Raw genomic sequence first — 27,849 nt, 5'->3', positions numbered from 1 at the left:
TTTAACCATTTCAAGACATGATTGACACTATATCTATAAGCATCCACTCGCTCCACCACCAATGCTCAGTAGCAGCAGTGTGTACTCTCTACAAGATGCATTGCAGCATTTCAAAGATCCTCAGACAGCACTTTCCAAACCCAGGACCACTTCCAACTAGAAGTGATGATATGGAAGTGCTGGTGTTGGACTGGGGTGGACAAAGTCAAAAAACACGACATTGGGTTATAGTCCAACATTTGAAACCGTAAGCATTTGGAGCCCCTGCTCCTTTCTCAGGCAGCTTTTCATAAATACATACTGTCTCTGCCTAATGCTGTCATTGTTAACTGTTGGATACAAAATTAAACTGAGACCGGAGATGGCCACCAGCTATGGCATGAATAAAACAAATTATTCCCTGGAGTCGAGTCTCAAAACTAAACCATTCTCAAAACACGATATAGAAACTGAACTAGTCTAGAATTCACCTCCAGTATTGCCCTAAGTTCTGCACAAGATCAGCTGCATCTGACAGAGGGCAATTCTTCTCATAAACCCTGGTCTACATGCTGTTAAAAATCCACAAAAAGTATATGCCAAGGCTTCAGTCCAATTTCATTTCCATAATTTCCCAAGAGACTAATAATTGGAGAAGTTGCAGAAAAGATAGTAATCAAACAGGACAGTCAAGTTTGCTGACAAGTTACACACACTGGGAGCTGCTGGAACTAGACAGTACAACCACGTTAGTTCGTGAATACATGTAGGTAAGGCAAAAGGGGATTACAAAAGTAAATTTCAAGAAACTTCCCATATAATAAAATTATTAAAATAAAGGCCAAAGTCTATATATGGAACTTCCTTAACCATTTCTGATTTAATTGTCTCCCCAATGAACTAGCTTTGAGCTCTTACTAATACAAGCATTACTGGAGTTTAAAATTTTTCACCACTTTCTTTTACTAAAACAAAGCCTCTAATTTTGTAATTAAGTATCAAGTACAGAGGAGCCTTGATTATCCGAATACCAATTATCCAAAAATAGGATTATCTGAAGGAGATCTCAAGGTCCCGATAGAAACATTACATCAAAGTCGTGTTTCCAACACTGATTGCGTTTGTTTAGTTATTAAACAGGCACTGTCTCCAAATGACTGACCTCCCACCCTCCCTCTCTCCCCACACTTCTGCAGAGAGGTGTACCCTAAATTAATCCCCCTTCCACAGATAATCTGATTAACATTGTCCTGTACAGGGCAGAGGTGGAACCTGTCAAAAACTTGAAGTAAAAATTTGTGTGCGTGGCTGTGTGTCTGTGCGCTATTTGGAGACTTACCTCACAAAGACAGCAGCCTTTGTTGTTGGTGTTCAGTCAGGCTGCCCTTGAGGGGGGGTGGGCACACAGGGGCGGCGGAGAGGGGTGTTGGACGGGGGCAGGCAGAGGTGGTGGGCAGGGGGAGGCGTTGCACGGTTGGGGTGTGGGCAGGGGGGGCAGTGTTGGATGGGGTTGGTGGGGGCAGGGGCTCGTGTGCTGTGTGCGTCTGCAGTCTCCTGAATGGGGAGCAGACTTTAAAAGCTCCTGAGCCCCAGAGAAAAGGCTTTAATAGATTAACCAAATAAACTATTATCCGAATGAAATAATGCCCGCCCATCTCGTTTGGATAATCAAGGTTCCCCTGTATTTGGAGCTACAATAAATAAAGAGAACTGAGATACAGACCAAGGATAGAATATGAATAGTTTATTCTCCTGTTCCTCAATTCCAAGCACAGAAATACTACTTCAGTCCAATTGGTCTGTACCACTGCACTTCACATGAATTTGCTCCCACCATTTTCTTTCATTCTTTTCATGCATGCACCAAGCCTTCCATGGAATGCATCAATACTAATGTTTCAAATATGCTAATACAGCAAGTACCAGATTCTTAAAATTGATAAAAGAATTTTTAAAAATTGAATTATGCTACCATGAAAAGCCTAACATTCAAAATTTGATACCTCAAAGTGTTCTTTTTTTAAAGGTAAGATAGGTAAGTTAGTGGAGACCAACACTATAATCCAACCAATAGTGAAACAAAAAAAACTTTAGACATGCTCAAATTGGTAGATTAATGATTTAAAGTTCAAACAAATCAATCTCACAAAATGAAATGCAAACCTCAAAACCTCCAGAAACAACCACCAACTTTACACTGGCAGCCTATTCACATATAGTATGGACTTAAAATGACTTCGGATTCCTACAGAGTAGCTCTATTTACCAAAGGGCTCTTGAAGCAGCCTGCTCAGAATACATTGAGTAAACAACTGAACCCAATATTCCCAGGGACTCAGACTGAAGGACGCTGGGCTCACTACCCAACTGACAGCTCACTGAAACACTTCACTTCTGATGTTTTGCTTGGGAACCAGATTAACAGCAAACCATATCCTTCATGCATTTATCATTACTAAAAGTAGGAACAGTAAAGTCAAATACCCAAATTAAATCCAGAAGCAGACAGTTTACTCATATTTGGACTCTTTCAGAGGATGTTTCTTTTCTGAGGGAAGTCCAAAATTAGGCACCATAAACATAAGGAAGTCATGAACAACTCCATGAGGAAATTCAGAAAATTCTTTAGTGAAAGAGTGTTTATGAATGTGGAACTTACTGCCACTTGGAGCAGTCAGACAGCTCAAAGTTAAAGGAAAACTAGGTAACTGATTGATCAGATGACAGTGTGGGCTAAAGATCCACTACAAGGTTTGAGCACAAAAGGTGAGGCTGACACTCCATAAAGTACCATGAATGTACTTCATTGCATGAAGGTATTGCCTTTGAATGAGCCAGTTAACCAAGATTATATATGCCGCACAAGTAGATGTAAAGGATCTTAAGGCACTAATTCAAAGAGCAGCAGTGATGCCAAGCGTTTTAGTCTTCAGTCAGCATCACCAAAACAGGTTTAGTCATTATCACATTGCTGTTTGAGACAACTTGCTCTGCACAATTTGACTTTTTTTAAAAAACTTTCAACATGCCAATTGAAAAGCATTCAATTTCAAATGTATTTCACTGGCTGAAAAGCATTTTGGAATGTCCAGTGATCATGAAAAGTGTCATATAAAGGCAAATCTTTTATTTCTGCCTCAGAATAAGGCAGTTCCTATTTAAGACTGAGCAGAGATGGATTTCTTTTCACCCCCCATAAGATGTTGTTCATCTTTGGAATTCTCTCAGAGTAGCAGATGCTCGGTCATTGAATACAAGTGAATTTTGATGTACAAAGGAATCAAGAATTATGGGGGCAGTAAACAATTGGAAATATGGGGACAAATAGCCTACTCCCACTCCCCTTTTTTTTCATCTTTTGAATGGAAGGATATAGTATAAGTGCCAGTTGGAGTATGAGGAGAAGAATTTGTGAAGTATAACAGACCAGTTGAGCCAAATGGCCTGATGTTAGTGATTCCAGTGCCAATAATACTTCACTTACCAAGCTGTATCTTCCATAAATATTCCTTCTCTTTCCAGCTGCATAAAGAGCTCTCCACCTAAAATGACATAACCAATGAATGAATGTGAGGCAGTAACAAAATGAGAACACCAAAGAAAGGCTAAGAATATTTTCCAGTTCAACAGCTACAAGAAAACCACAACCAAAACGGTTACGTATATTTAGCATTAGATACTTTTAAGCAGCAAAAGAAACGCATCACTTATCCTTTCCCATCAACTGGTACTACGTTCTTTTTCAAAGAAGGATTATTTTAAAAATGCAGCTCCCCAAGCATTTGTTGAGTAAACGCACGAAACAAAAAACAAAGAAATGAAAAAGATCACAAGTTTAAAGGAACAGTCAATATGAAACGTTAGTACACAGTTTTTAAAAATATATTCATTCAAAAGATGTGAACATTGCTGACTAGGCCAACATTCACTGCACAGCCCAAACTGTCTTTGAAAACGTGATCATGTGGTGCCCTCTTGAACCAGTATCTTAAGTGGAGGTATACTGAACGTTGTTAGGGAGTGTTCCAGGACCTTGACCTAGTGACAGTGAAGGAACAGTAAAATAGTTCTAAGGCAGGATGAAGGAAGGGTTGGAGGAAACTTGCAGGATGCAGGGTGGTGCTGTTCCCAAGCATCTTCTGCCTTTGTCTTCTACGTGTTGGAAATCACCAGCTTCTTTGATGCGGTTGAAAGAGCCTAAGTGAGTAACTGCAACGTATCTTGTAGATGGTACATTTTGTCACTGTTCCTTGGTGGTGAAGGGAGTAAACATTGAAAGTGGTGATTCAAGTGCCAACCAAACTGACTTTTTAAAAAATTATAGGATGTGGGCATCACTCGTTGGATCAACATTCATTGCCTGTTCATAGTTGCCATTGAAGTGCTGGGTAGCTGCTGTCTTAAACTGCTGCAATTCATTTGGTGTCAGTAGCCCTACAAAGCCAATAGACAAGCGTTCCAAGATTTTGAGCCAGTGACATTAAAGGAATGACAACGTATTACCAAGTCAGGATAGTGAGTGGCTTGGAGGGGAATTTGCAGATGTTGGTGCTCCCGCATATCAAATGCATGTCTTTCTAAACAGTAGTGATGATGGGTTCGAAAGCTGTTTAACTCACGGGGCGGGGGTATCAGAAGGGGGACTTCCTGTCAAATCACCTCAGGACCTTACATGTTTCAACCAGACTTCAAAAGCAGAATTAAGGACAGGGACGGGAAAATACACTTAGATCATAGCTCATCCTTCCAGTACACAAAAGACAAAAAGCCCAAGAAAATTAATGAGACACCATCTGCTAAAATAAGTTAATTTCACCTCAAAGCTGAACAAGCTCTTCACAATGACATTACAGAATGTTAAAGAAATTATTCATACATTAAAACGTGAACATGTACTCCAAATCAACTTATGATAACATAATCTGCCACTTGGACATGTGTATGAACCACCTACAATGCTTTCTCTTAACAATCTTTTCCTCCTTTCTTCTGCGGAAGTGCCAATTACATTACTGCTTACTGTCCTCAACTGGAAGGCAGAGATTTGAATTGTAAAAGTGATAAGGCCATAAAAAAAATTTGCAAATCCAGAGGCATTTGTGGGGAAAGTGACAAAGGGTTGGAGAGAGGTAGTTTTCTCTCAATCGTGGATCCAAAGTATTAGTGAACAAATTGAAGGATTTATTGAATCTGCTAATACAATAAACAGCTGTCTGGCTTTACAACTGTAAAGCACTCACATCTGTATTCCTCCCTGGTATGGCAATTCATACCCCTAACAAACTACATGACAGAATCAAGAATTTCCTGGGTTTTGCTCTATGTATGAACTTTTTGCACTGTTCAGCAGGAACAGTTGCTCTTTACTTTTAGACACATTAAAATGTATCTAATGTGTCATCGAGAAGGATGGATGACTGGGGAAAGTACATGGTCTAGAGAACATGAGTATATTGCAGCCAACACATCACTTCCTCTTTGCCTGAACAATCACAGACATTTTAAAAATGTATTTTATGTGTACACTAATTCAATAGCAGTGACAAAATTCTCAATCTAGACTTTAACTAAGACGACAGTTTTCCACTTAGAGATAGCATCTGTCATTACTTCTGATATCACTGACATTTTACTATTCCCTCACCAGTTGCATGACAACAAAACTCTCAGGGTAGGGGAGTCCAAACTAGAAGGCTTAGGCTTAAGAATGAGAGGGGAAAGATTTAAAAGGGATCCGAGGGGCAACTTCTTCACAGAGCATGGAATGAGCTGCTAGAGGAAGTGGTGGAGACACTTACAATTACAACTTGTAAAAGACATCAGAATAGACACATAAATAGGAAGGGTTAAGAGGGATATGGGCCAAATGATGACAAATGGAACTAAATTGGTTAAGAGCATCTGATCGACGTGGATGAGTTGGACCAAAGGGTCTAGTCTCAGGCTTATAACTCTTATGATTCTCTCTGAACTATTTCATAAATACCACAATATTATCCAGTCATTACAACATTTCTGGCTCTACAAATTAGTTTCCATATTCTTACATTATAATAGTTACTACACTTCAAACATACTTCAGTGGCTATAAAGTACTTTAGGGCCATAGAAACACTAGATAGATATATTGTTTCCCCTTCTTTAAATGAACCCTTCTTTAATAATCTAAGGACGGTGCAAAATTTTCTGAGAGACAGGGATTGCCATATTGTGACATACTTTTGTCGACTAAACATTAATGCGACAATTGTAGTTCTTGATAAGAGTTAGATCGCTGGATGTCAGGAGTTAAACATTAAAAATGGCACTCAAAAATAGGAGACAGCACAGCATTTGTTTTCACTCCAAGGTATGTAAAATAATCAGAATAGAAATACGTTTAAAATGCTCACTTGAAATTTAGGTACACTAAAACAATTGGGCTCCACTCAGCTAAAACTAGATTACATATTAAGATGTACAAAATAAATGCTTTATGAAACAGGCCAATTGGTCCAACCAGTGTAGGTTGGCATTTTTCCTCAACAGAAGCATACTATTCTATTCACATTTACCTACCTTGTTACCACTTCCTTTCAACCTCTGCCTTCATCCACCTATCCAAGCTAACTCTGAACACTGACCAAGTTTCTCCCTCAATCGTTAACTCTCAAAGTGAATTCAACAGCCTCACAACCACGTAAAGAAATTTCTTCTGCTTTCAGTCCTAACTGAGATTTAATCTTGTATTCCCAGTCTTTGCTCTTCACTGCTCGACTACAAAAGTTTGTTTCTACCTTTTTTTAAAAAAACTACTTATGCCAAATGAATAAAAACACTACAGCGAGCTGGTTAATCCAAGATGGAGATGGGAAAAAATTGTGGCTGTAAGAGTTGTTCCTTGTTTTGAATTATTTTCAGTGTTGGAGTTGATTTGCTCGAAGTTTTGGAGCAGTAATTATTGTAGTATAAGCTGTTGCATTGCTTTGGAGAGGAAAGATCAAAATAACAGCACTTAAAAAGAAGAGTGGGGGTAAGCAGATACCATGTGTGAGATGAAATAACAAGCAGTAAACCTGCACAGCTGTGTGACAATTACAACCTTTAAAAGGCATCCGGATGGGTCTATGAATAGGAAGGGTTTGAGGGATATGGGTCAAATGGTGGCAAATGGGACTAGATTAATTTTGGATATCTGATCAACACAGACAATTTGGATCAAAGGGCCCATGTCCATGTTGTTCAGCTCTATGACTCTATAGCATCCTAATAAACTACCATTGTATCCTCTGCAAGTCTTAAAACTGATCACTTTGCCAAAGCTTTGTCACTACTTTCTAATATGTTCTCCTTTGGACTGGCAATAACGTTTGTCTAATTGCACTTTTGTGAAGGGTATTGGATACTTTATCCAATATTAAAAGATGCAAGTTGTGATTGTTTTAATAGTCTCAATGCTGTTTCCATAGTCTCTTCTTTGGAGACAATCTCTCAGGATTGAGAATGACTTGATTCTACTCTGATTCACTGAGGTTGAGGATAAGCTGATAAGTCCAATGCAGATTCTGACGCATGGGCAGGAGATGCTGGAAGGTTTCGAAGATGGGTTGAATCGAGGTTTGCGCATTTGACACCTACAGGTGTTTCAGTTAAAACTCTGGCACCTTCCCGAATGAGCATTCTTGATTTTGGCAGTTCATAAGGCAGGATTTCCCATGAGTTGGGGATGCTTTGAGAATACACACAGTATTTTCTCTGTCTTCCTGGAAGTCACCTTCCACAATCATGTTAGTAAGACTATAAGAAATAGGAATAGGCAGAGGCCATTTGACTCCTTGAACCTGTTCCACCATTTAATAGGATCATGGCTCAACCAACATTCCTCAGATGTCTCATTATCAGACCATTTTGAAGAGTCACACTGACAAAGTGTTAACGGTTTCCCTCCACAGATGCTGGAGTATTTTCTGCATTTTTTTTTCAGATTTCCAGCAACTGCAGTTTTCCTTTTAAATTAAAAATGCTGCTCTTATTAGGTCTAATAGATTTTCAGAGTTCTCTTCTGTATCTATCACACAAATTTGAGGTCTATAATACATACACTCTTGGAGACGAAACCATATTCATGATCTGAATTCCTTCCTCATTTACCTCAACCCTCTGAATCCCATGTCGCCATATTACAACTCAATTCCTCCTTTTTCTCTTTGTGTATCCTCAAAATGTACTATATCCTAGTCGTCAATTCCATAATCTGATTCAATGAAAATGGCCACTGAAAACAGATTGAAGTTTTCAATGCATATTTTTCAGGTGTGAAGATAAATTCAGTTGCAACTTCAAAGTCTCAAAAAAACCTTTCATAAGCAATGCTGTAATGCAATACACTGGATTACAAATGTATTTCCACACTGTTGCAAAGATTCCAGGTGAGATTCATCAATCGAAAAAAGTTGCTATTGAGAAAAGCCTCAAAAGGAAACGTTTGCTTGCGGTCTCTTTGCAGCTTGCTCATTTGCACAGTTTGAGGAAGAAGCCATTCATTATATCCCCTTGCTGGGAAAAAAATCACGGTACTGACCACTGAGATACTCGAGGATGAGGTAGAGTTTACCCCCAGTCTGGAAAGCATACATCAAGTCCACAATGAATGGATGCTTCACATCTTCTAAGATACTGCGCTCTGCTTTAGTATGTGCGGTGTCCTTTGCATTACGAACAATCATTGCCTGCCAAAGCAAAATAGAAATTAGTTGTTGGCAGACCATTTGACTACTTAAAACTGTTCAATTTAAAATTATTGCACTGGAAAGGAAACTAGATGCTTAAATTAATAAGAACACAGAAGCCTTGATCCAACCAAATCTAAACAAGATTAAAGTTGCCCCCTGCCAGATGTGATGTTTTATGTTAAACTGACTGTCAACAGTTTCAATTTAGTTGTGAGTAAATTGACAGCAGAAAGCTGTCCACAAATGAACTGGCAGTCAAAAGGTCATGACATGACTATCAGTAAGCAGTAACATATCATGTCACTTAATCAAGTATGGGATCAGTTAATAGTATTCCAGCAGACCACAAGAAACCATACGTTACACACATCCTGTCTTGCTGCTATGTTTTGATTATTCATTCAGGGGATGTACACATTAGTAGCAATGCCAGCATTTATTATCCACCCATAATTTTCCTAAAGGTGGTAGTGGACATTGCTTTTGAGGGTTACACTCCAGGCACACCAACAGCACCATTAGGGAGGAAGTTACAGGATTTGACCAAGTGCAGGCCAAATGGCCTGAGGAATGGCAAGTAGAGTTTAATTTAGATAAATGTGAGGTGCTGCATTTTGGAGAATCAAATCAGAGCAGGGCTTACACACTTAATCCTGTCAAGTGTTGCTAAACAAGGAAACCTTGGACCTTCATAATTCCTTGAAAGTAGAGAGGCAGCTAGATAGGATAGTGAAGGCGGCATTTGGTGTGCTTTCCTTTACTGGTCACAGCATTGAGTATAGGAGTTGGGAGATCATGTTGCAGTTGTTCAAGACATTGGTTAGGCCACTTTTGGAATATTGCAAGCAATTCTGGTCTCCTTCCTATTGGAAGGATGTTGTGAAACTTGAAAGGATTCAGAAAAGAATTACAAGGCTGGAGGAGTCGAGTTAGAGGGAGAGGCTGAATAGGCTGGGGCTATTTTCCCCAGAGCGTCAGAGACTGAGGGGTGACCCGTTATAGAGATTTATAAAATCATGAGGGGCATGGATAAGGTAAATTGACAAGGTATTTTCCCATGGATGGGGGAAAAAGTAGAACTAGAGAAGATAGGTTTAGGGTGAGAGGAGAAAAATTTAAAAGGGGCCTAAGGGGCAACCTTTTCACGCAGACAGTAGGGCGGATATGGAATGAGCTGCCAGAGGAAGTGCTGGAGTTTGGTACAATTACAGCATTTAAAAAGGCATCTAGATGGGTATATGAATATGAAGGGTTCAGTGGGATATGGGCCAAGTTCTGGCAAATGGAACCAGATTAGGTTAAGAGTTCTGGTTGAGTTGGACCGAAGGGTCTGTTCCCATCCTGTAAAGCTCTATGACTGTGAAAGAATTTGCTGAAGTCAGTACAAAAAGCAGAAAACTTTGCCAGCATCTAAATCCATGATTGACAGGTATAAATTCATGGCTCATCAATACAGTCAAAACTTAAAATATCCTATTTATTTTGGTGGGTTGGGGTAAAGAGAGTGAGGGACTTAAATAATTTCATAGGGCAAGTCAGTCCAAAGTATCTGTCCAAGGACTCTTGTGGCATCCCTATCTCTGGGCCAGAAGTCTGCTTTCAAGTCCCATCTGATCTAGAGTTTTGTCATAACAGGTCTACCAACAGGTTGATATCTTGAGCATCTATCCACAAAGATTAGTGTGTAGTGTAAATCAAGAGAAAGAAAATTAAAAACAAATGAAAGTATCAAGTTCAATGTTTCAATGAGAATGGAATATATTTATTATTCCACTATGCTCTTCTCAGACTGCCCACTCAATTATAGCCCTCTCCATAAATGTCACCAATGTGCACCATAATTAACAGGCAACAGAACTGGCCTTAAAGCAAGCCAAAAACAGCGTTTCCCCTCTAAGGAGAGAATGCTCTCTTACTATCATAGTGGTTAAGCACACCAATCAGTTTAATGAACCAAAAATGGATAGGTAAAAATTCAACAGTTGAGGACAGATCTATACTAAATAAGGCATCAATCAAAGTCAGAACATGTAAAACATCTCTGCACTACTGGAGGAGCACTAGAACAGTGCTTGATTGTTGTATAGCAGCCCTTGTTGAAAAGTATGTGGATGGAAAATAGTTGAGGACAGGATAAGGTTTCGCTGCAATAAATCCAAAAATCGAATTAATGCTTCTGACAAAGTGCTCAAAAATGAACAGCTACTTAGATAAGACACTGAACAGTACCACTACCTGTGCAACATCAACCCAACTCATCAGTAGCTTTAAGATAGCCAGGAAAAATGTAAAAAGGACGGATTTTGCAGGTTTCACTTATGAAAACTATATTTTCCACACACAGTTTACTCTCCAGGATGCTATCACAAGAACAGAAGCCTTTTCAACCAAGTGCATCCTGTACCTCAGCTCCATTTAGTTACCTTTTTTGATAACTTTACCAAATAACCTGATTTCAGTCTTGCGAAATACATTCTGCTTCACATTCTGTTTGGGGCTAGGTGTTTGGTAAACATTGGGTAATAACAATGACTGCAGATGCTGGAAACCAGATTCTGGATTAGTGGTGCTGGAAGAGCACAGCAGTTCAGGCAGCATCCGAGGAGCAGTAAAATCGACGTTTCGGGCAAAAGCCCTTCATCAGGAATAAAGGCAGAGAGCCTGAAGTGTGGAGAGATAAGCTAGAGGAGGGTGGGGTTCTCTTTGCACGATAAAATGTTCTTAATTCAATCTTGAATAGTCCAACTTTAATATCAGGATTGGTTTGAGCTCATTCAGTGGGTGCCACTGGCTAGGCCAACATTTATTGACCATCCCTACCAGAGGAATTAACTTCTCCATCAATTTCTTTTTGAAAAGTTTTAAATTTCTCAGATCACATTTCAACTACCTAAACAAAAGACTTTGTCACCAACAAGCCAACTTAATGCAATCTGTCCTCAGCTCTGTATTATTCCAGCACATCTCTGCTCTATAATCCTTCCAAAGTTCTAGTGCCCCAAACTAAATATAATATTTACTCCCTCTTGCATTTTTATCTGAGGAGGAGGAAAATGTTCTCAACTTTTTTTTTGTTATTTTCGTACCTGAATTTCTGATGTGTGCACTTCAATATCTCTCCTCCTTTGAAGTTCCCAGTTCCATACAGTTTAGAAATTGTACAGATTGGGACCCAAGGAGGTCAAATAAGTCAACCTTTCACATCCCTAAACTGAAGTCCACCTACCCAGAATGGAATCATTGCCGTAAATCTGTTTACGCACGATTGTAATTTCCTGCTCAATGCAGACAACTTATTGCAGCTATTAATAGAGCTATTTAAGACGATTGATTCAAACATTGCTTCTAAAAAGGCCATTCATTTCCTCAAAGCAAAAGCAGGCGTACTGCAAATTTTCAACTTTCGTACATAGATGTAATAACTTCAGTGTGAATGCACAAGCACAGACTGCTTCCTACACATTTTTGACACGTTGTGGGTAGCCACTGTGGCTATTTTTGGAAACATTATTTTAAGCTAACCTTTATAACAGATTAATGTAAGGCAGTATTGACATTCAAGGTGGAAAATACAGTGTGTATTTAATTTGATAAGTCTAATATCAGACATTCTTGAACTTATATATTGAACATTCTTTAAAAAAAATTGCATTAATGCAGGACATTGGATTAATAAGGGAGTCAAGATTAAATTGGTCACAAATGTGCAAAAATTTATATTTGGGAAGCAAGCAAAATTAGCAGTGATTCTGGGGCTTAGAGTACTGAGGGTTGGACACAGTCTAAAGATTACATACATTACCTTCTTTAGTACTTTCATAGCAAATATCTTTCCAGTGTATGCTCCTGACACTTTTCGGACTTGGAAAACCTGTAAACAAGGAGAAAATGTTTACTTTACTCTCAACAAGTAGAGTTAATTCCACAAAATAGAAAAGCATCATAACAATTTCCGTTATATCAGCAGACAAGAGAAATAGCAAGTGTTTGGGAGACAAAAAAACTTTTCATCTCAAATGTAATATAAAAATATTCTAGCTTGAAATATTTTGAATTTGAAATTACTTTAGATCTCCAGACTCACGAGACTGCAACCCAACTGATATCAGTGCATAGATTCACATAAGCTAATAGATACATTTTCCATTCTAATTAACCATTCATTAATTAGACAAAGCCGGCATTTACTGGCCATCCCTAATTATCTAAAATGATGCTGGTGCTAGCTTGAATCACCATACTCCATGCGGTAATGACATTCTCACTGTGCAGTTGGGTAAGCAATTTCAATATTCTGACCCAACGACAAAAGAACAGTGATTAACTTCTTAGCCAGGATACTGCATAACTTGGAAAGTAACTTGGAGGTAGCATTGCCCTAATGCACCAGCTGGCTTTTCAAAAGGTCACAAGTCGCAAAATTACATCCATTAAATCTTGTTAATTGTTGCAGAGAACTTTGTAAATAACAATTCAAACATGTGAGTAGCGCTGGAGGGAACAAATGTGTAGGGCTGATTAATGGGAAGTGGGTTCCTTTATCCTGGTTGTTGAACTTCTTGAATGTTATTGGAGCTGCACATCCAGTGAAGAGAAGAGCATTTCATCACAATCTTGTACTCTTAAGTTGTGTTTAGGGAGTGAGTCAGAAGGTGTGCCCGCTCTAGTATATGCATGTTGAATCTAGCTAAGTTTTGGTTAATGGCTGCCCACAGGATAGGGATGGGCACAATGGCAAAAGGATCCAGAACCAGATGACACCAGTTTATGGTGACTGCAAAAGAACCAAAGGGGTCACGAAACCTTGTTATGCAGTAAGAGGTAAGGATTTGAAATGCACTACCTCAAAAGTGTGGAGACAGACTCATTTGCAGCTTTCAAAAGGAAAGTAGAGAATTATCTGAAACAAAAGAAGTGCAAGGTTGAAAGGGAGAGAGTTGTGTGATAGAAACCAATGTAGCTCTTGGAAAAGACAGATAGAGCAAATTACACTGGCATTGATACTTTCAAACACTTTGCTGATGATTGATAGCAACCTAATGAGGGGCTACAAAATCAGAAAACCTTTGCACTAGCAAAGTGGTTTTGCACATTCATCTAGTGCAATCATGTTCACATCTTTCCTGCTTATCAGCCGACAGTAAAACAATCTGTGATAATCTCTAAATTCAGAATGCACCATTAATGAAACAAAAAATCCACAGCCTTCAGGAAAAGGTGAAGGAAGAGTTAACCAGACTCTGTTCAACCTTTCTAGGGATTAACTCAAGGCCTTGGATACAGACTTATCCATTAAAACTGAGTTGGGATATTTATGATAAACATTAGTTGTTAACTTGGTGTTTACATTTGTTTAGAACATGCCTCAGTTTTAAAACACCAAACCGAACAGCCAATACAATTGTTATTAAATACCCAGTGCACTTGCATCCCCGAATATTCCCTGCTGTCTGAAGTACGTAGGCATCCTTTATATGCACGCTTCGATGAGAACTGGCAAGCTGCTATACTACAAAAGCATGGTCTCAGCCACCATCACAAAGTATGCAGCAATGAGTGGCAAAGCAATGGATTCCTCCAAATGTCTTCTTTCTCCCACATGCAAGACCAATTTAGTAATGTAGCTTCAGTTCAAAACTGGAAAGTTGCTCCAAGCAAGGCTCAGTACCATACTAGTTTGTACATTTGCTCAAAACGGCACTGGGGAAGTTCTGCGTCTATTTTCTTCAACAAGATACAGTACAACCTTTATAACACAAAAATGCTGCTTAAAAAAAACTGTTTCTATAAAATCTTCCAATTAAAATAAAGGCTGCTGGAGTTCACAATTTCTCTTTGTATTTTAGCCAACAGTGCACTGCCATGTCATGTTACAAGATTAATGATCAAGGTCAGTGGAAATTCTGTACATTTGAGCTAGCTACAGATTCTAGAAAAATTTACCAAATGCACATTATCGCACATTTGAAGTGCTAGCCAATTATATCTCAGTTTGCAGCTTTAAAAATTCACCTGGTAAATTTAAAAAGATGGAAGAATGGTATTGGTAGTTATCCAGATCCTTTCATTTCTTCAATGTGAGTTCAAACTCAGACTGGAGTATTACAAAAGAAAAGTCTCCCCTCTGTTCAACACAGATGAAATTAATCAACTTCAGCCAAATGCAGTTCTACAGCACAGAAACAACTTTCTGCAAACTGATAGTCAAAGCTCCAAGGAACATTTTTTCCAAGTTTTGCTCAACCTGTAGGATATCAACCATGAAACAACTGCACAGCAGAACTCTAGACACATCACGGATCCAATTCCTTACTACCCAATGACAACCTTCTCCCCTTCTCTAAAGATATAACCATAGATAAATGAGGGAGCATCACCAATGAAAAGTACTCACCTCAAGAAAACCAAACCGCAGACCTGTCGGATCTGATCTGTCGGATGGGAATAAAATTATTAAACCAAAAGAACCGCCAGGCCTTCTATCCATATATGGACAGCAAGGATGAAGAAATTCCTTCAGCATCCGATTACGTAGAATTCACATGATCATTCTGTGGAAATAATACCCCCAAGCTCTGAATCTAGATATATGGCAACTCTTGTTTAATCTCCCATATCATTTGAGATTTAAAAATTCAATCGCAGCAACAAACCCTTTGATAGTTCTTTAATCTAAAGTGGAGCAAGGGAAAGGTAAGTAGGGACAGTCAGATAGGGAGGAAGAAATAGGTTCAACAAAGCAAGATAAAGGGAGAAATGATGAACTAAGCTGCAAAGGTTGTAGAGTAAGAAACAAGCACAGCATGAGCAATACGAAGAAATATGCCAGCTTAGTTCAACCAGCAAGGCATAAAACTGAGGTTAAAATAAATCTACTTTTTAAAAAAATTAATACAATCTTTACCTTTCCATAACCACCTTTGCCCAGTACACGGAGAAGCTCAAAGCATTCTGGTCTGATCTTTTCTGGACCTCGATTCACATTATTTTCAGAGATTTCAAACTTTTCACAGTGCTCCATATCCCTGCAAATTGGAAGAAAATACCCTTCAGAACATTCCATTACAAAAACTAGAATAGTAATTTAAAGTAGCATCCAAGAGGCGGCAAATAAATGCTCGGAAAGAATACTTTCAACATAAAAGTACTAGGTTTTATTTTCCTTCTTAAATTTGGTAGCCCTTCTCATTTTGTCCTCCCTTCCAGATTCATACTCTTGTACAATTTTCCTGGATCATTAGCTCTTTCACACCTAAACCAAATAGCTATTCTTATGCGAAGATTGCAAATATTGGTGATTTAATGAAGTTAAGTCTAACTTGCCCTGTGCATGATTTCAACAGATATAGTTTATTTTAAATCAGCAGTCAAAAAAATAAGAATTCTTGCTGCTCCCCCATCACCAGGTCCAAGAATATGGAGGCCAACTGTTGTCACTTTAGCTTTTGGAGATGGAGCAAGAGATAGAATGGAGGGAAAAACATTTTTTGGAGTATATAGAGCTGTACTGTCTACTCAATTAAACCTTCCCTTTCTTATGCTATTTCCTGAAAGTTTTTTTAAAAAAGCAATAAAATCCAAACTTACAGTTCAAAGGGAACACCATGTTCCATGCAGTCACTGTATTGCACCTGGAGAAAAGTACAAGCATTAGTTTAATTTAATACAAAATAGATATGCCTCTGCACTATTTTGTACAAAGTCAAAAATCACACAATACTGGGTTATAGTCCAACAGATTTATTTGAAACCGCAAGCTTTTGGAGCGGAGAGGGGGCACCGAAAGCTTGCGGTTTCAAATAACTCTGTCAAACTATAACTGTGTGTTGTGTGATTTTTGACTTTGGCCACCCCAGTCCAACACTGACACCTCCACATCATGGTTATTTTGGACCATTGTCTAACATTAAAGTTGCATTAAAAAAAACTTAATTTATTTTCAAAGATCTCAAGAAATTCACACAATTTAAAAGTAATCTTTCAGCAGCTGAATGGCGATTACATTCACCTCTCAAATACAAGTCCAATTCAATTAAACATTGACTGTCAGAAGTAGACATGAACAAATCCTTGCTAGAATAGCATGGCCCTTTGACAGTTTCCATTGTTGTCATCCATTAGCATTCAAAACAAACATTTGCAGGTCTAAGGAAGTAGTGAAAGGAGGATATTTGGTTAAGTGCTGTAATAAAGAGATTCACAAAGAAGGCGAAGAGAAATTTAAGTAGACAACTCCAGAAGTGTGCTGCCTAAGCAACTGAAGGAACAGACAGCAAGTTAAGACTGGGATTGTTGAACAAAGATATACAAATGGAGAAAGATTTCAGCAGAACTGGGAATTGGGATATGGATAAAGTGTTGGAAGTGGATACAGGTGATGTTCTGGAGGTACTCAAACAAATGAGTTTTGAAAGGCTGGGAACCCAATTCAGATAAGCAAAGACAGTAGTGAAGATGACAAACAAAATAAAGGTACATAATGGGGTACAGGCTGCAGAATTTTGGATGATCTGATAAATACATGGTGAGGATGCCACTAGGATTCTCTTAAAGATTCTTCACTTTTTTTCTAAAAATGTTAATTCAAGGTGGGATATAACTGAGAGAGAGATTAAAGAGTTAATTTGCTCTGCTGACCTGCAGGAAATTGGATGTCCCAGGGGTAGGGTAGGATAACTGTTCGACAGGTATAATGTAAGTGAATTTACATTATAAATGGCTCTGAATTGTATGGGATGACATTGTCACCATCTCCTATTCAGGAATCAATAAAAACATTACAGGTGGAATGCTGACCACACCTATAGTTACAAAAGAAACACTTCATAACAGATTTGACTATTAAGGGATGATTTACATTACACTGTTTCTGCATGGTGTCTTGAGAGGCATGTGACTGTGAGGGAGTGACTGGGAATTGTCTTGTGAGCATTACTGACTATGATGTAAAGATTTTGTATAAAAAAAGGACTGTTTCCTTTGTTCAGACAGCTTCCTTGGACACGCTTCGCAAGCATGGTGAACAGTTTTAAGGGTTTCTCCAGAGCTTGTATTGTCCTGTGCCTAACAACTTTTGCTTGTTCACAGAAGTTGGTATTGTGCAGTTGCATCAAGTGTGTAAGAATCTCATGAAAAAGAACCTAACATATGGACCGTACTTCAATGAAACGGTTATTCTTCCTGCATCAGCCCAATGAATACCAGAAAGTTTGCATCATATACAAGCCTAATTCTGCAAATGTGACTTTCATATATGAGATGCACATTAGGCATGATTAAACATTATTGCTATAATAAAATATTCACATCATATAAAACATCTGTTACAGCTCAAACCGTACTCAGTTCCTCAGAAATAGCTGTAAATACATAGCAACAGCAGTAAAGCAGGGTGTCTTAAGGATTCCTCACCTCCCACACCATTAATCATGAAGTAACTGGCTTATTAATTATTCTGCAGCTCAGAAATTTTGAATTACCCTACACCTCGAATTTCAAAATGAATGGAATGTCAATTCACACCCTTTAATAAGGTTGGCTGCCTAGAAATACGCAGATCCTAACAAACGAGATATCACCTGTATATTACGTCAAAAAAAAAGTTATATTCCTGTTTTGGTTCTGCCATTGGCATTTTTCCACACTACCGAATGTATTCCTTCTTAGAGGGCATTAATCAGGATCATTCGCGACTTTACAGCAGCTACATATACTGGACTCTCTATTCATCAAATTGTCTGTACCTTAACCCCAGTTTTGGTAAAGAACTTTTCAGCCAAGTTAGTGTATTAATAGAATTATAGTTTCTACTGTCACTGTCAAAAACTTTATGATATAGAAAAATGTATGTCTACTATACTTTGTGTATTGCGCTCAGTTTAAAACTTCAAAAGCAAACCATACAAAAGAATTGTCTTTTGAAGGTAGCAAAATCAAATCGCTTGTACAATATACAATTTGCTGGTGTTACCTCAATGTCAAATATACAATAATACTACCAGTATCTTTCTGGCATCTCATGATACAACAATGTTGAATGTTGGTTCCAAGGTTAGTTGACTATTTGTACAGTTATTGCTCCTAGGTCACAAGATTTATGATCAATGATAATTCAAATTCCTTTTTCCATGGATTTCTGGGAGATTTACCATTGTTGGAGATTACATCCCCTTCAATACTTGCCAACAGCCTGCAGCCTTGTCCACAAGAAATGACATAATTAAGCATATTTCTTCCTTCGCGTGTAAAACAAAACTAAGACAAATCCAAACTTTCCAAATTCTCGACATATGCTTCTCTCCAATCCCTCATGATGATATGGCTTCACTCCTGCTAGGTTTCCTCTGGCACCTCATATTTTGTTACTATCTCACGTGCGAATCAAAGCAAATAGGAGAAACATAAGGCAGAGTTCCTTGCTTGTTACCCATTGACGGTTTGGTTCAAACACATGGATTACAGCACTGTCCGTTGTCAGGTAGTAGTAGTCTCTCAGTTGGTAGAACACACTTATTTCAGAAGGTTCTAGATTCAAGTTCAATTCATGGGTGGCACAGTGGTTCACACTGCTGCCTCTCAGCACCAGAGATCCAGGTTCAATTCCCACCTCAGGTGACTGACTGTGTAGAGTTTGCACATTCTCCGTGTCTGCATGGGTTTCCTCCGGGTGCTCCGGTTTCCTCCCCCAGTCCAAAAATATGCAGGTCAGGTGAATTGGCCATGCTAAATTGCCCGTAGTGTTAAGTGCAGGGGTAAATGTAGGGAATGGGTCTGGGTGGGTGCACTTCAGCAAGTCAGAATGGACTTGTTGGGCCGAAGGGCCTGTTCCCACACTGTTCTTAATCTAATCTAAATACAGTACTGTAGTCGAGCACAGTACTGCGTGCCCCATTTGCCACTTTCATGGATGTAAAGGATTCCAAAGTACTACTGTGGAAATGAGGTGGAAGGAAGGGCTATGTACTCTGGTAAATATTTATCCAGTAATATCCAAAGAGAAAGAGTCTGGAGCTTCCTGCACATAAATTGTTTCCTACACTACAGCAGTGGCAGCACTGCAAGAGTACTTCATCGACTGGAAAGCGCTTTGGTACACCTTGTGGTGGCAAACTGCACTAACAGAATTGCAAATATCTTTCTTTTATCCCCCCAGTACTCACCAGCTAGGCAATCAAATTTCAGGGGCACTTTGTCCCTGGTTGTTAATTATCAGCCATCATTAATTGGTGCATTCGCCATGACAAAATCTCCACTGATCAGAGTTCACTTGCCAACTAATCTGCACTCCCCTCTCTCATGAAGGACAGACACCGGCTCTCCCCTTTGAATTGGTATTCTTGTGTATTGTCATGATGAATGCAAGACAAAAATCTTTGATAAAACGCATCTTTTTTCAGCAATACAGTTCATCAGCTTTCCTGACTACCACCTAAGGTTAGGTCCAGAAACAATTAATTTTACAATCAACCAAGTGGTGCTGCTTGCTTCTGCAACCTTTTCTAACGATACATTGCCACAAATGCCACTGCTCTTCCAGCACCTCCTTTAGTTTTTATCTCATGCTTTCTCTATTTCATCATTGGTATCGCTTCTTACAGACTCTGTGACCCTGCCAGATGAAAAGTTCCATCCCAAAATCCTTACCATTCTGTTTGCAAAAATATCAATTGAAACTTATTTCTTCAACCAGATGCTAGGCCCCACCCAGGTGCTTTTTGCATTCCCCTGATGTGCACATTTATTGCTTCCCAATATGACAAATAATTTTACAACATCTTTTGATGTAAGAGGCAAGCTCTAGAGATACAAGCTGTTGAACTGAGCCAGAGTTACAGCTGGAGGGTAATAATTGACATTTACACCCTTGGTAGGAAAAATACCTACAGGAACTCACCCATTGCTTTCAACCACCAGAAAAATGCAGAGGTTGGCTTTTGATAACAATAGAAATAGGACTTGCCTGTGAAGCCTGCCGATGTTTAATACCTAAGCTCTCAATAAATCACCACTTGGGTTGAAAGGGACTTGTACCAGTGAAAATGGTTTCCAAATTATCATTAGCATCTTGCAATGGGAGAATAATTATACAAAACAATAGTGACATAGCACATAACTACATGAATACTATAAGCCAAGCAGCGATATAAAACTATATTTGGAGACAACCACCACCTACAGGATCAAGAATAAACATTCACCACAATTACAGGGAAGACAGCTGGAGAGGATCTAAGTAATTTAAAATAAGCCCCCACCTCCAATTCATCAACTGCCTTGCCTGATGGTCTACCAATAAACATATCATTTGGAAAAATCTAGGAAAAGAATATATGTCTGTCTTGATCTTGGAAAGCTGCATATGCAACTAGAAATATTCAAAATAAAATCTTGGTATAACTTGCTGTTATCTGAAGAGAAAACCTTTGATTCAGGACTAAAAGGAAGCCAAAAGGATAGGCTCTATAACTGCAAATAAATTATAATTACTGTAGCAGCTCCCAAACAATTTATGCATCAAACAAATGGTTGAACCACACAGGTCACAGATTTAACCATAAGCTATCAGCCAGGAAGGGGCTGTCTGAGTTCTACAAATGGTCTCTTTACTCTTTAGTAGGAGGAAACTGTTGCCATGGGATTCTGCTCCTGATACTTATCTAATAATTCATGAAGTGCCAATGCTACGTTTAGCATTAATACTATAGTCAGGAAAAAAATAGTTCAATGGTAAACTCTACTCATTATATTCTAAGAACTTGTGCTAAAAAAAGGGATCAGACTTGACAGTGGTGCTTCAACAGTTGAACATTTCATGATCAACCACCATGAGGTATCAAATGTACTTCTACTGAAGAAAGATATCAACTGGTAAACTACATTATAAATCACTTATTGGGTACAGTTCCAACAACTTTTCTAAAAGAGGAGATTTGATAAGACAAAACTGACAGCTAGTATTTGAAGGGATAAAAAGTAAAATCAGCAATTACTGAAATAAGTTAAAACTTTGAGTCACTGATACAGTATTTTCACAGGTATTTTTACTCATTTCAAGCATTTAAAATAAGTGCACATATTGCTGTATCGCATATAGTGAATGATCTTCAGCTCTGAGGATTCACACAAAACAATATTTTCCATGCTTCAATATTGAAGAGATTTACATTAACACATTTGATCCAAAAACATAACCATTTGGCTTCATGATATAAGTATGCAGCCTGCATATGTTTGATAACGCATGCCACCTTTGGGAAAAGAATACAATTTATTACTTGTATACAACTTTCTTTTCCCAAAAAATCTCAGGGACATTTCACTACTCTCACCTAGCAAGCTATACTTTTACTTAGACTGGGTACTGCCTGGAGATGAAATGACGCAGTCATTAACATGTTTGAACCATTCAAAAGCTAGTCACCTTTTTTTACATTTTGCCATTCATTTATCATAGGAAAATAGTCTTTGCTTTGAACAATGCAGTTGACAACATGCACACATTTTATGGTCATCCCATTGTTTATTTACATTGAAAACTCAAGTTTTATCTTGTGTGACTCATCTTTAGTAGCCCATAAGTCGATCATACTTCATCCGTTTCAAATGTGGTATTTTAGTTTATGTATTTCAATAGTTTTCAAAACTGTAAACATTCAAATTTTCACAAGGGACATCCTGGCATAGAGAAGTACAAAAAGGAAATAAATGGTCTTTTCAAGAGAGAAATAACAGACACAAAGTATATGGATGGGGACAAAATCCATCCAAGAACAGGCTCATTGTACCAGAACTATTATTATGTTCCAGTTAACCAAACAAAAATATAATTTCTGCATGCAAAAACAAAAAGAGCTGCATAGCATCAGGTTTGACAGCATTTGGAGAAAGGTCAAGGTCAACCCTGTCTCTTCCTCCACAAATCTGCCAAATATTTCCAGAAACTTCTGCTTTATATTTCTAATTGCTCGATCACCTACCAAGCATCCTACCAAGTATTTCATAGAACCCTAAAGTGTGGAAGCAGGTCATTCGAACCAGAGTCCACACCAGCCCTCAACACTATTGCACTCCTAATCCTGCATTCCCCATGGCTAATCCACATAACCCATACATCCCTGGACACTATGGACAATTTAACATGGCCAAGCCAGCTAACCTGCATATCTTTGGAAGGAAACCAGAGCACCAAAAGGAAACCCACACAGACATGGGGAGAACATACAAACTCCAACAGACCCAAGTTTGGAATCAAACCTGGGTCCCTGTCACAAAGGCAACAGTGCTAACCAGAAGAAAAAGACTTGGCAAAAATGATACACTCCAGCATTTATGGAACTCCATTACAAAACAAAGAGTTGAGATGATCCAACACATGAATAAGCGTTAACCACAAATTATTTCAAAATCTTACAAACACACTTGTCTAACCGAGCCTACAGTGCATTATTTAAATCCTACTCGCCATGTACATTATTTAAATCCACTCACCATGAACATTAATTTTTTCTTCATAACCATCTAATTTGTGTACATAGACGGCATAAAAGTAGAAGTCTTTCTTTGCTGGATATAATAGGTAGGTTTTAGCTTGGGGTATAACGCTTCTCCAAGAAAGATGCATTTTAGGCAACTTCCTGTGGAATGTACCAATCATAACAAGCAAAGCAAGACAGGAGAGCTACGTCAGCACATCAATAATCTGAATAGTCAAATAAAACAAAAGAACTGTGGAGACTGGAATTCTGAAAGCAGAAATTGCTGTAGAAACTCAACCGGTCCGGCAGCAGCTGTGGAGAGAAGACAAAGTTACCATTTCAGGTACAGAACCTGCTTTCAGTTCTAGATCAAAGAGTGTGGTGCTGAAAAAGCACAGCTGGTTAGGCAGCATCCAAGGTGCAGGACAGTCAACATTTCAGCCATAAACCCTTCATCAGGAATGAGGCTTGTGGGCCAATGGGGCTGAGAGATAAATGGGGAGAAGTTAGCTGGGAAAGCGACAAGTAAATGAAGGTGGGGGTGAAAGTAATGGGTCGAAGAGGAGGTTGGAGCAGAGAGGTGGGAAGGAAGATGGACTGGTAGGACCATTCAAGCAGGCAGTGTCGAGTTGGAAGGTTCATCTCTAATGATGTCATCCATCTGCTAGGCCAATATATAGACTTAGAAAAACCATAAATTCCTCCGATGTAGTATCAAGACCAAAGTTACTATTGGTCCCTTCAGTTGGCCTGTTTCTGCCCACAGTTAAAATTCTCCTTTGTTTGCTGTGGCAAGATTTCATCTCCCACACAAGTCAATCAAAATTCCACTACCAGCTCCAATACATCCACACTAATTGTTAGGGCTCAGTTATAATTTTGGGTCTAATCTAGGCCTCATACTTTGAGCAGGATACCATTCACTTGGACAGGGGCAGAAAGTATTTACGATAATAGGAAGGACAAGTGGTTTCAATTACTGTGGAGCTGATATTTTTCTTACAACTAAAAGATTAACATTCAAAATTAGCAATTTTAGATAGAGTTTGCAAAGAAAAATGTTTCCACCGGCAGGGTACTGGCAACTAGGTGACGCATATTTAAGGTAATTAGCGCAAGAACTGAAGGTGAGATGAGAATTTGTTTTAGACACCAAGTATCAAAGATCTGGAATGTACCACTCCGTCAGCCAGCACAAGGAGAAGTAATCGCCTTCAAAATGGATTAAGGTATATACTCAATATACAGCAATTTGGAAAGGGAATGGGCAGTAATAAGCTCATTTAAATGATGCAGCATAAGCACAGTGGGCTCCTCTTGCACTGCACTGTTCTATGTCCTAACATCGCCAAACTACAATGGTTCTGGTTTCCAACACTTCCAATTAAAACGTTCATCCAAAGGTTAAATCATATTGCTGCTTTGCACTTCACCAAAAAAACTTCTTCAATCTTACAAACAGATCCCAAAATTTTTAATTCCTATAAGCTCTAGCATTGTATGCACTCACCTCGTCCCATTGTTCCACGATGGACACACTTCAGTCTTCTAAGCTTCCCACACAAATTCCTTCAAAACATCTTGCAACTCAAGTGTCTTATTAAATTCTGAGGAGGGAGGTGAGAGCCCTTGACATCAAGGTAGCATTTGACCAAGCGTGGCATTAAGGAGCTCTAGCATAACAAGAGTGACTAGGAATCAGGAATCTCTCCCCGCTGGATGCAGTCAGATCTTGCACAAAGGATGATGGCTGTGACTGTTGAGGTCAGTCAGCTCAATTCCTGGATGCCTCTGCAGGAGATCCTTATGAGTGACTTAGACCAAAACATCTTCAGCTGCTTCATCAATCCATCAAAGTCAGAAATGGGGACATTCCCTGATGATTGCACAATGTTCTTCACCACTTGTGACTCTTCAAATAGTCCATTTCCAAAAGTAACAAGATCTGGATAATATCAAGGCTTCAGCTGAAAAGCAGCAAATAACATTCACACCACACTCTCTTTTTGGAGATGGTCAATCTAATCACCATCCCTTGATATTCAATGTCATTGCTGAACCTCTCACTATCAACATCCTCAAGGTTGCCATTGACCAGAAACTGAACTAGGCCGACCATATAAATACTGTAGCTAGAAGACGGGCGGACCTAGAGTCAGGGGATGTAGAGTCAGTGTGGATAGAGCTTCGAAACACTAAGGGTAAAAAGACCCTCATGGGAGTCATCTACAGGCCCCCAAACAGTAGTCTGGATGTTGGAGGTAAGTTGAATCAGGAGCTGAAATTGGCTTGTCGCAAAGATGTTACTACAGTTGTTATGGGGGATTTTAACATGCAGGTAGACTGGGAGAATCAGGATGGTATCGGGCCTCAAGAAAGAGACTTTGTGGAGTGCCTCAGAGATGGATTTTTAGTGCAGCTGGTGCTGGAGCCGACCAGGGATAAGGCGATTCTGGATCTGGTATTGTGTAACGAACCAGAATTGGTCAGTGACCTCGAAGTGAAGGAGCCATTGGGAAGTAGTGACCATAATACAATAAGCTTCAATCTGCAATTTGAGAGGGAGTGGGTACAATCTGAAGTGACAATATTTCAGTTGAATAAAGGGAAATATGGAGCTATGAGGGAGCAACTGGCCAAAGTTCAATGGTTTAATACCTTAACAGGGAAGACCGTGGAGGAACAATGGCAGATATTTCTGTGTATAATGCAGAAGATGCAGGATCAGTTCATTCCTAAAAGGAAGAAAGATCCCAGGAGGAGACATGGGCGGCCGTGGCTGACAAGGGAAGTAAAGAAACATATAAGGTTAAAAGAGAAAAAGTATAACTTAGCGAAGATAAGCGGGAAAACGGAGGACTGGGAAGCTTTTAAAGAACAACAGAGGATTAGTAAGAAGGAAATACGCAGAGAAAAAATGAGGTACGAAGGTAAACTGGCCAAGAATATAAAGGAGGATAGTAAAAGCTTTTTTAGGTATGTCCAAGGCAAAAAAAAAATTGGGCCCTTGAAGACAGAAGCAGGGGAATATATTACTGGGAACGAAGAAATGGCAGAGGAATTAAATGGGTACTTCAGATCTGTGTTCACTGGGGAAGACACAAGCAATCTCCCTGAGGTAACAGTGGCTGAAGGACCTGAACTTAAGGGAATTTCTATTTGCCAGGATTTGGTGTTGGAGAGACTGTTAGGTCTGAAGGTTGATAAGTCTCCGGGACCTGATGGCCTGCATCCCAGGGTACTGAAGGAGGTGGCTCGGGAAATCGTGGATGCGCTGGTGATTATTTTCCAGAGTTCAATAGAATCGGGGTTGGTTCCTGAGGATTGGAGGGCGGCTAATGTTGTGCCACTTTTTAAGAAGGGTGGGCGGGAGAAAGCAGGAAATTATAGACCAGTTAGTCTGACCTCAGTGGTGGGAAAGATGCTGGAGTCTATTATAAAGGATGAAATTACGGCACATCTGGATAATAGTAACAGGATAGGACAGAGTCAGCATGGATTTATGAAGGGGAAATCATGCTTGACTAATCTTCTTGAATTTTTTGAGGATGTAACTCGGAAGATGGACGAGGGAGATCCAGTGGATGTAGTGTACCTGGACTTTCAGAAAGCTTTTGATAAAGTCCCACACAAGAGGTTAGTGAGTAAAATTAGGGCGCACGGGATTGGGGGCAAAGTACTAGATTGGATAGAGAATTGGTTGGCTAATAGGAAACAAAGGGTAGTGATTAACGGCTCCATTTCGAAATGGCAGGCAGTGACCAGTGGGGTACCGCAGGGATCCGTGCTGGGACCGCAGCTTTTTACAATATATGTAAATGATATAGAAGATGGTATCAGCAATAACATTAGCAAATTTGCTGATGACACAAAGCTAGGTGGTAGGGTGAAATGTGATGAGGATGTTAGGGGATTACAGGGTGACCTGGACAAGTTAGGTGAGTGGGCAGATGCATGGCAGATGCAGTTTAATGTGGATAAATGTCTGGTTATCCACTTTGGTGGCAAGAACAGGAAGGCAGATTACTACCTCAATGGTATCAAATTAGGTAAAGGGGCTGTTCAGAGAGATCTGGGTGTTCTTGTACACCAGTCAATGAAGGCAAGCATGCAGGTACAGCAGGTCGTGAAGAAGGCTAATAGCATGCTGGCCTTCGTAACAAGAGGGATTGAGTATAGAAGCAAAGAGGTGCTTCTGCAGCTGTACAGGGCCCTGGTGAGACCACACCTGGAGTACTGTGTACAGTTCTGGTCTCCAAATTTGAGGAAAGACATTCTGGCTATTGAGGGAGTGCAGCGTAGGTTCACGAGGTCAATTCCTGGAATGGCAGGATTGCCTTACACGGAAAGACTGAAGCGACTGGGCTTGTATACCCTTGAGTTTAGAAGACTGAGAGGGGATCTGATTGAAACGTATAGGCTTATGAAAGGATTGGACACTCTGGCAGGAGGGAACATATTTCCGTTGATGGGGGAGTGCCGAACCAGAGGACACAACTTAAAAATACGGGGTAGACCATTTAGGACAGAGATGAGGAGAAACTACTTCACACAGAGAGTGGTGGCTGTGTGGAATGCTCTGCCCCAGAGGGCAGTGGAGGCCCAGTCTCTGGATTCTTTTAAGAAAGAATTGGATAGAGCTCTTAAAGATAGTGGAGTCAAGGGGTATGGAGATAAGGCTGGAA

The 27,849-nt window shown here is 39.4% G+C and overlaps 1 protein-coding gene across 2 annotated transcripts in view; it reads right to left on the bottom strand.

The window, feature by feature from the left end:
* rps6kb1b (ribosomal protein S6 kinase b, polypeptide 1b) overlaps positions 1-27,849 on the bottom strand; it is a 75,107-nt gene that overhangs the window by 44,423 nt on the left and 2,835 nt on the right. Inside the window, exons 2-6 of one of the 2 annotated variants that reach the window (XM_072590024.1) lie at positions 16,278-16,321; positions 15,595-15,715; positions 12,493-12,561; positions 8,540-8,687; positions 3,464-3,521 (exon numbers count right to left, since the gene is read on the bottom strand). In XM_072590024.1, the coding sequence (XP_072446125.1) occupies positions 3,464-3,521; positions 8,540-8,687; positions 12,493-12,561; positions 15,595-15,715; positions 16,278-16,321 (440 nt within the window). Of the gene's footprint in view, positions 1-3,463; positions 3,522-8,539; positions 8,688-12,492; positions 12,562-15,084; positions 15,122-15,594; positions 15,716-16,277; positions 16,322-27,849 lie in introns of those variants that run through there. The other variant, XM_072590025.1, reaches the window with a different exon arrangement.

Source organism: Chiloscyllium punctatum, chromosome 19 (assembly GCF_047496795.1).
Source record: "Chiloscyllium punctatum isolate Juve2018m chromosome 19, sChiPun1.3, whole genome shotgun sequence".
In the NCBI taxonomy this organism is placed as follows: domain Eukaryota; kingdom Metazoa; phylum Chordata; class Chondrichthyes; order Orectolobiformes; family Hemiscylliidae; genus Chiloscyllium; species Chiloscyllium punctatum.
This window is presented reverse-complemented; position numbering and strand designations above follow the sequence as displayed.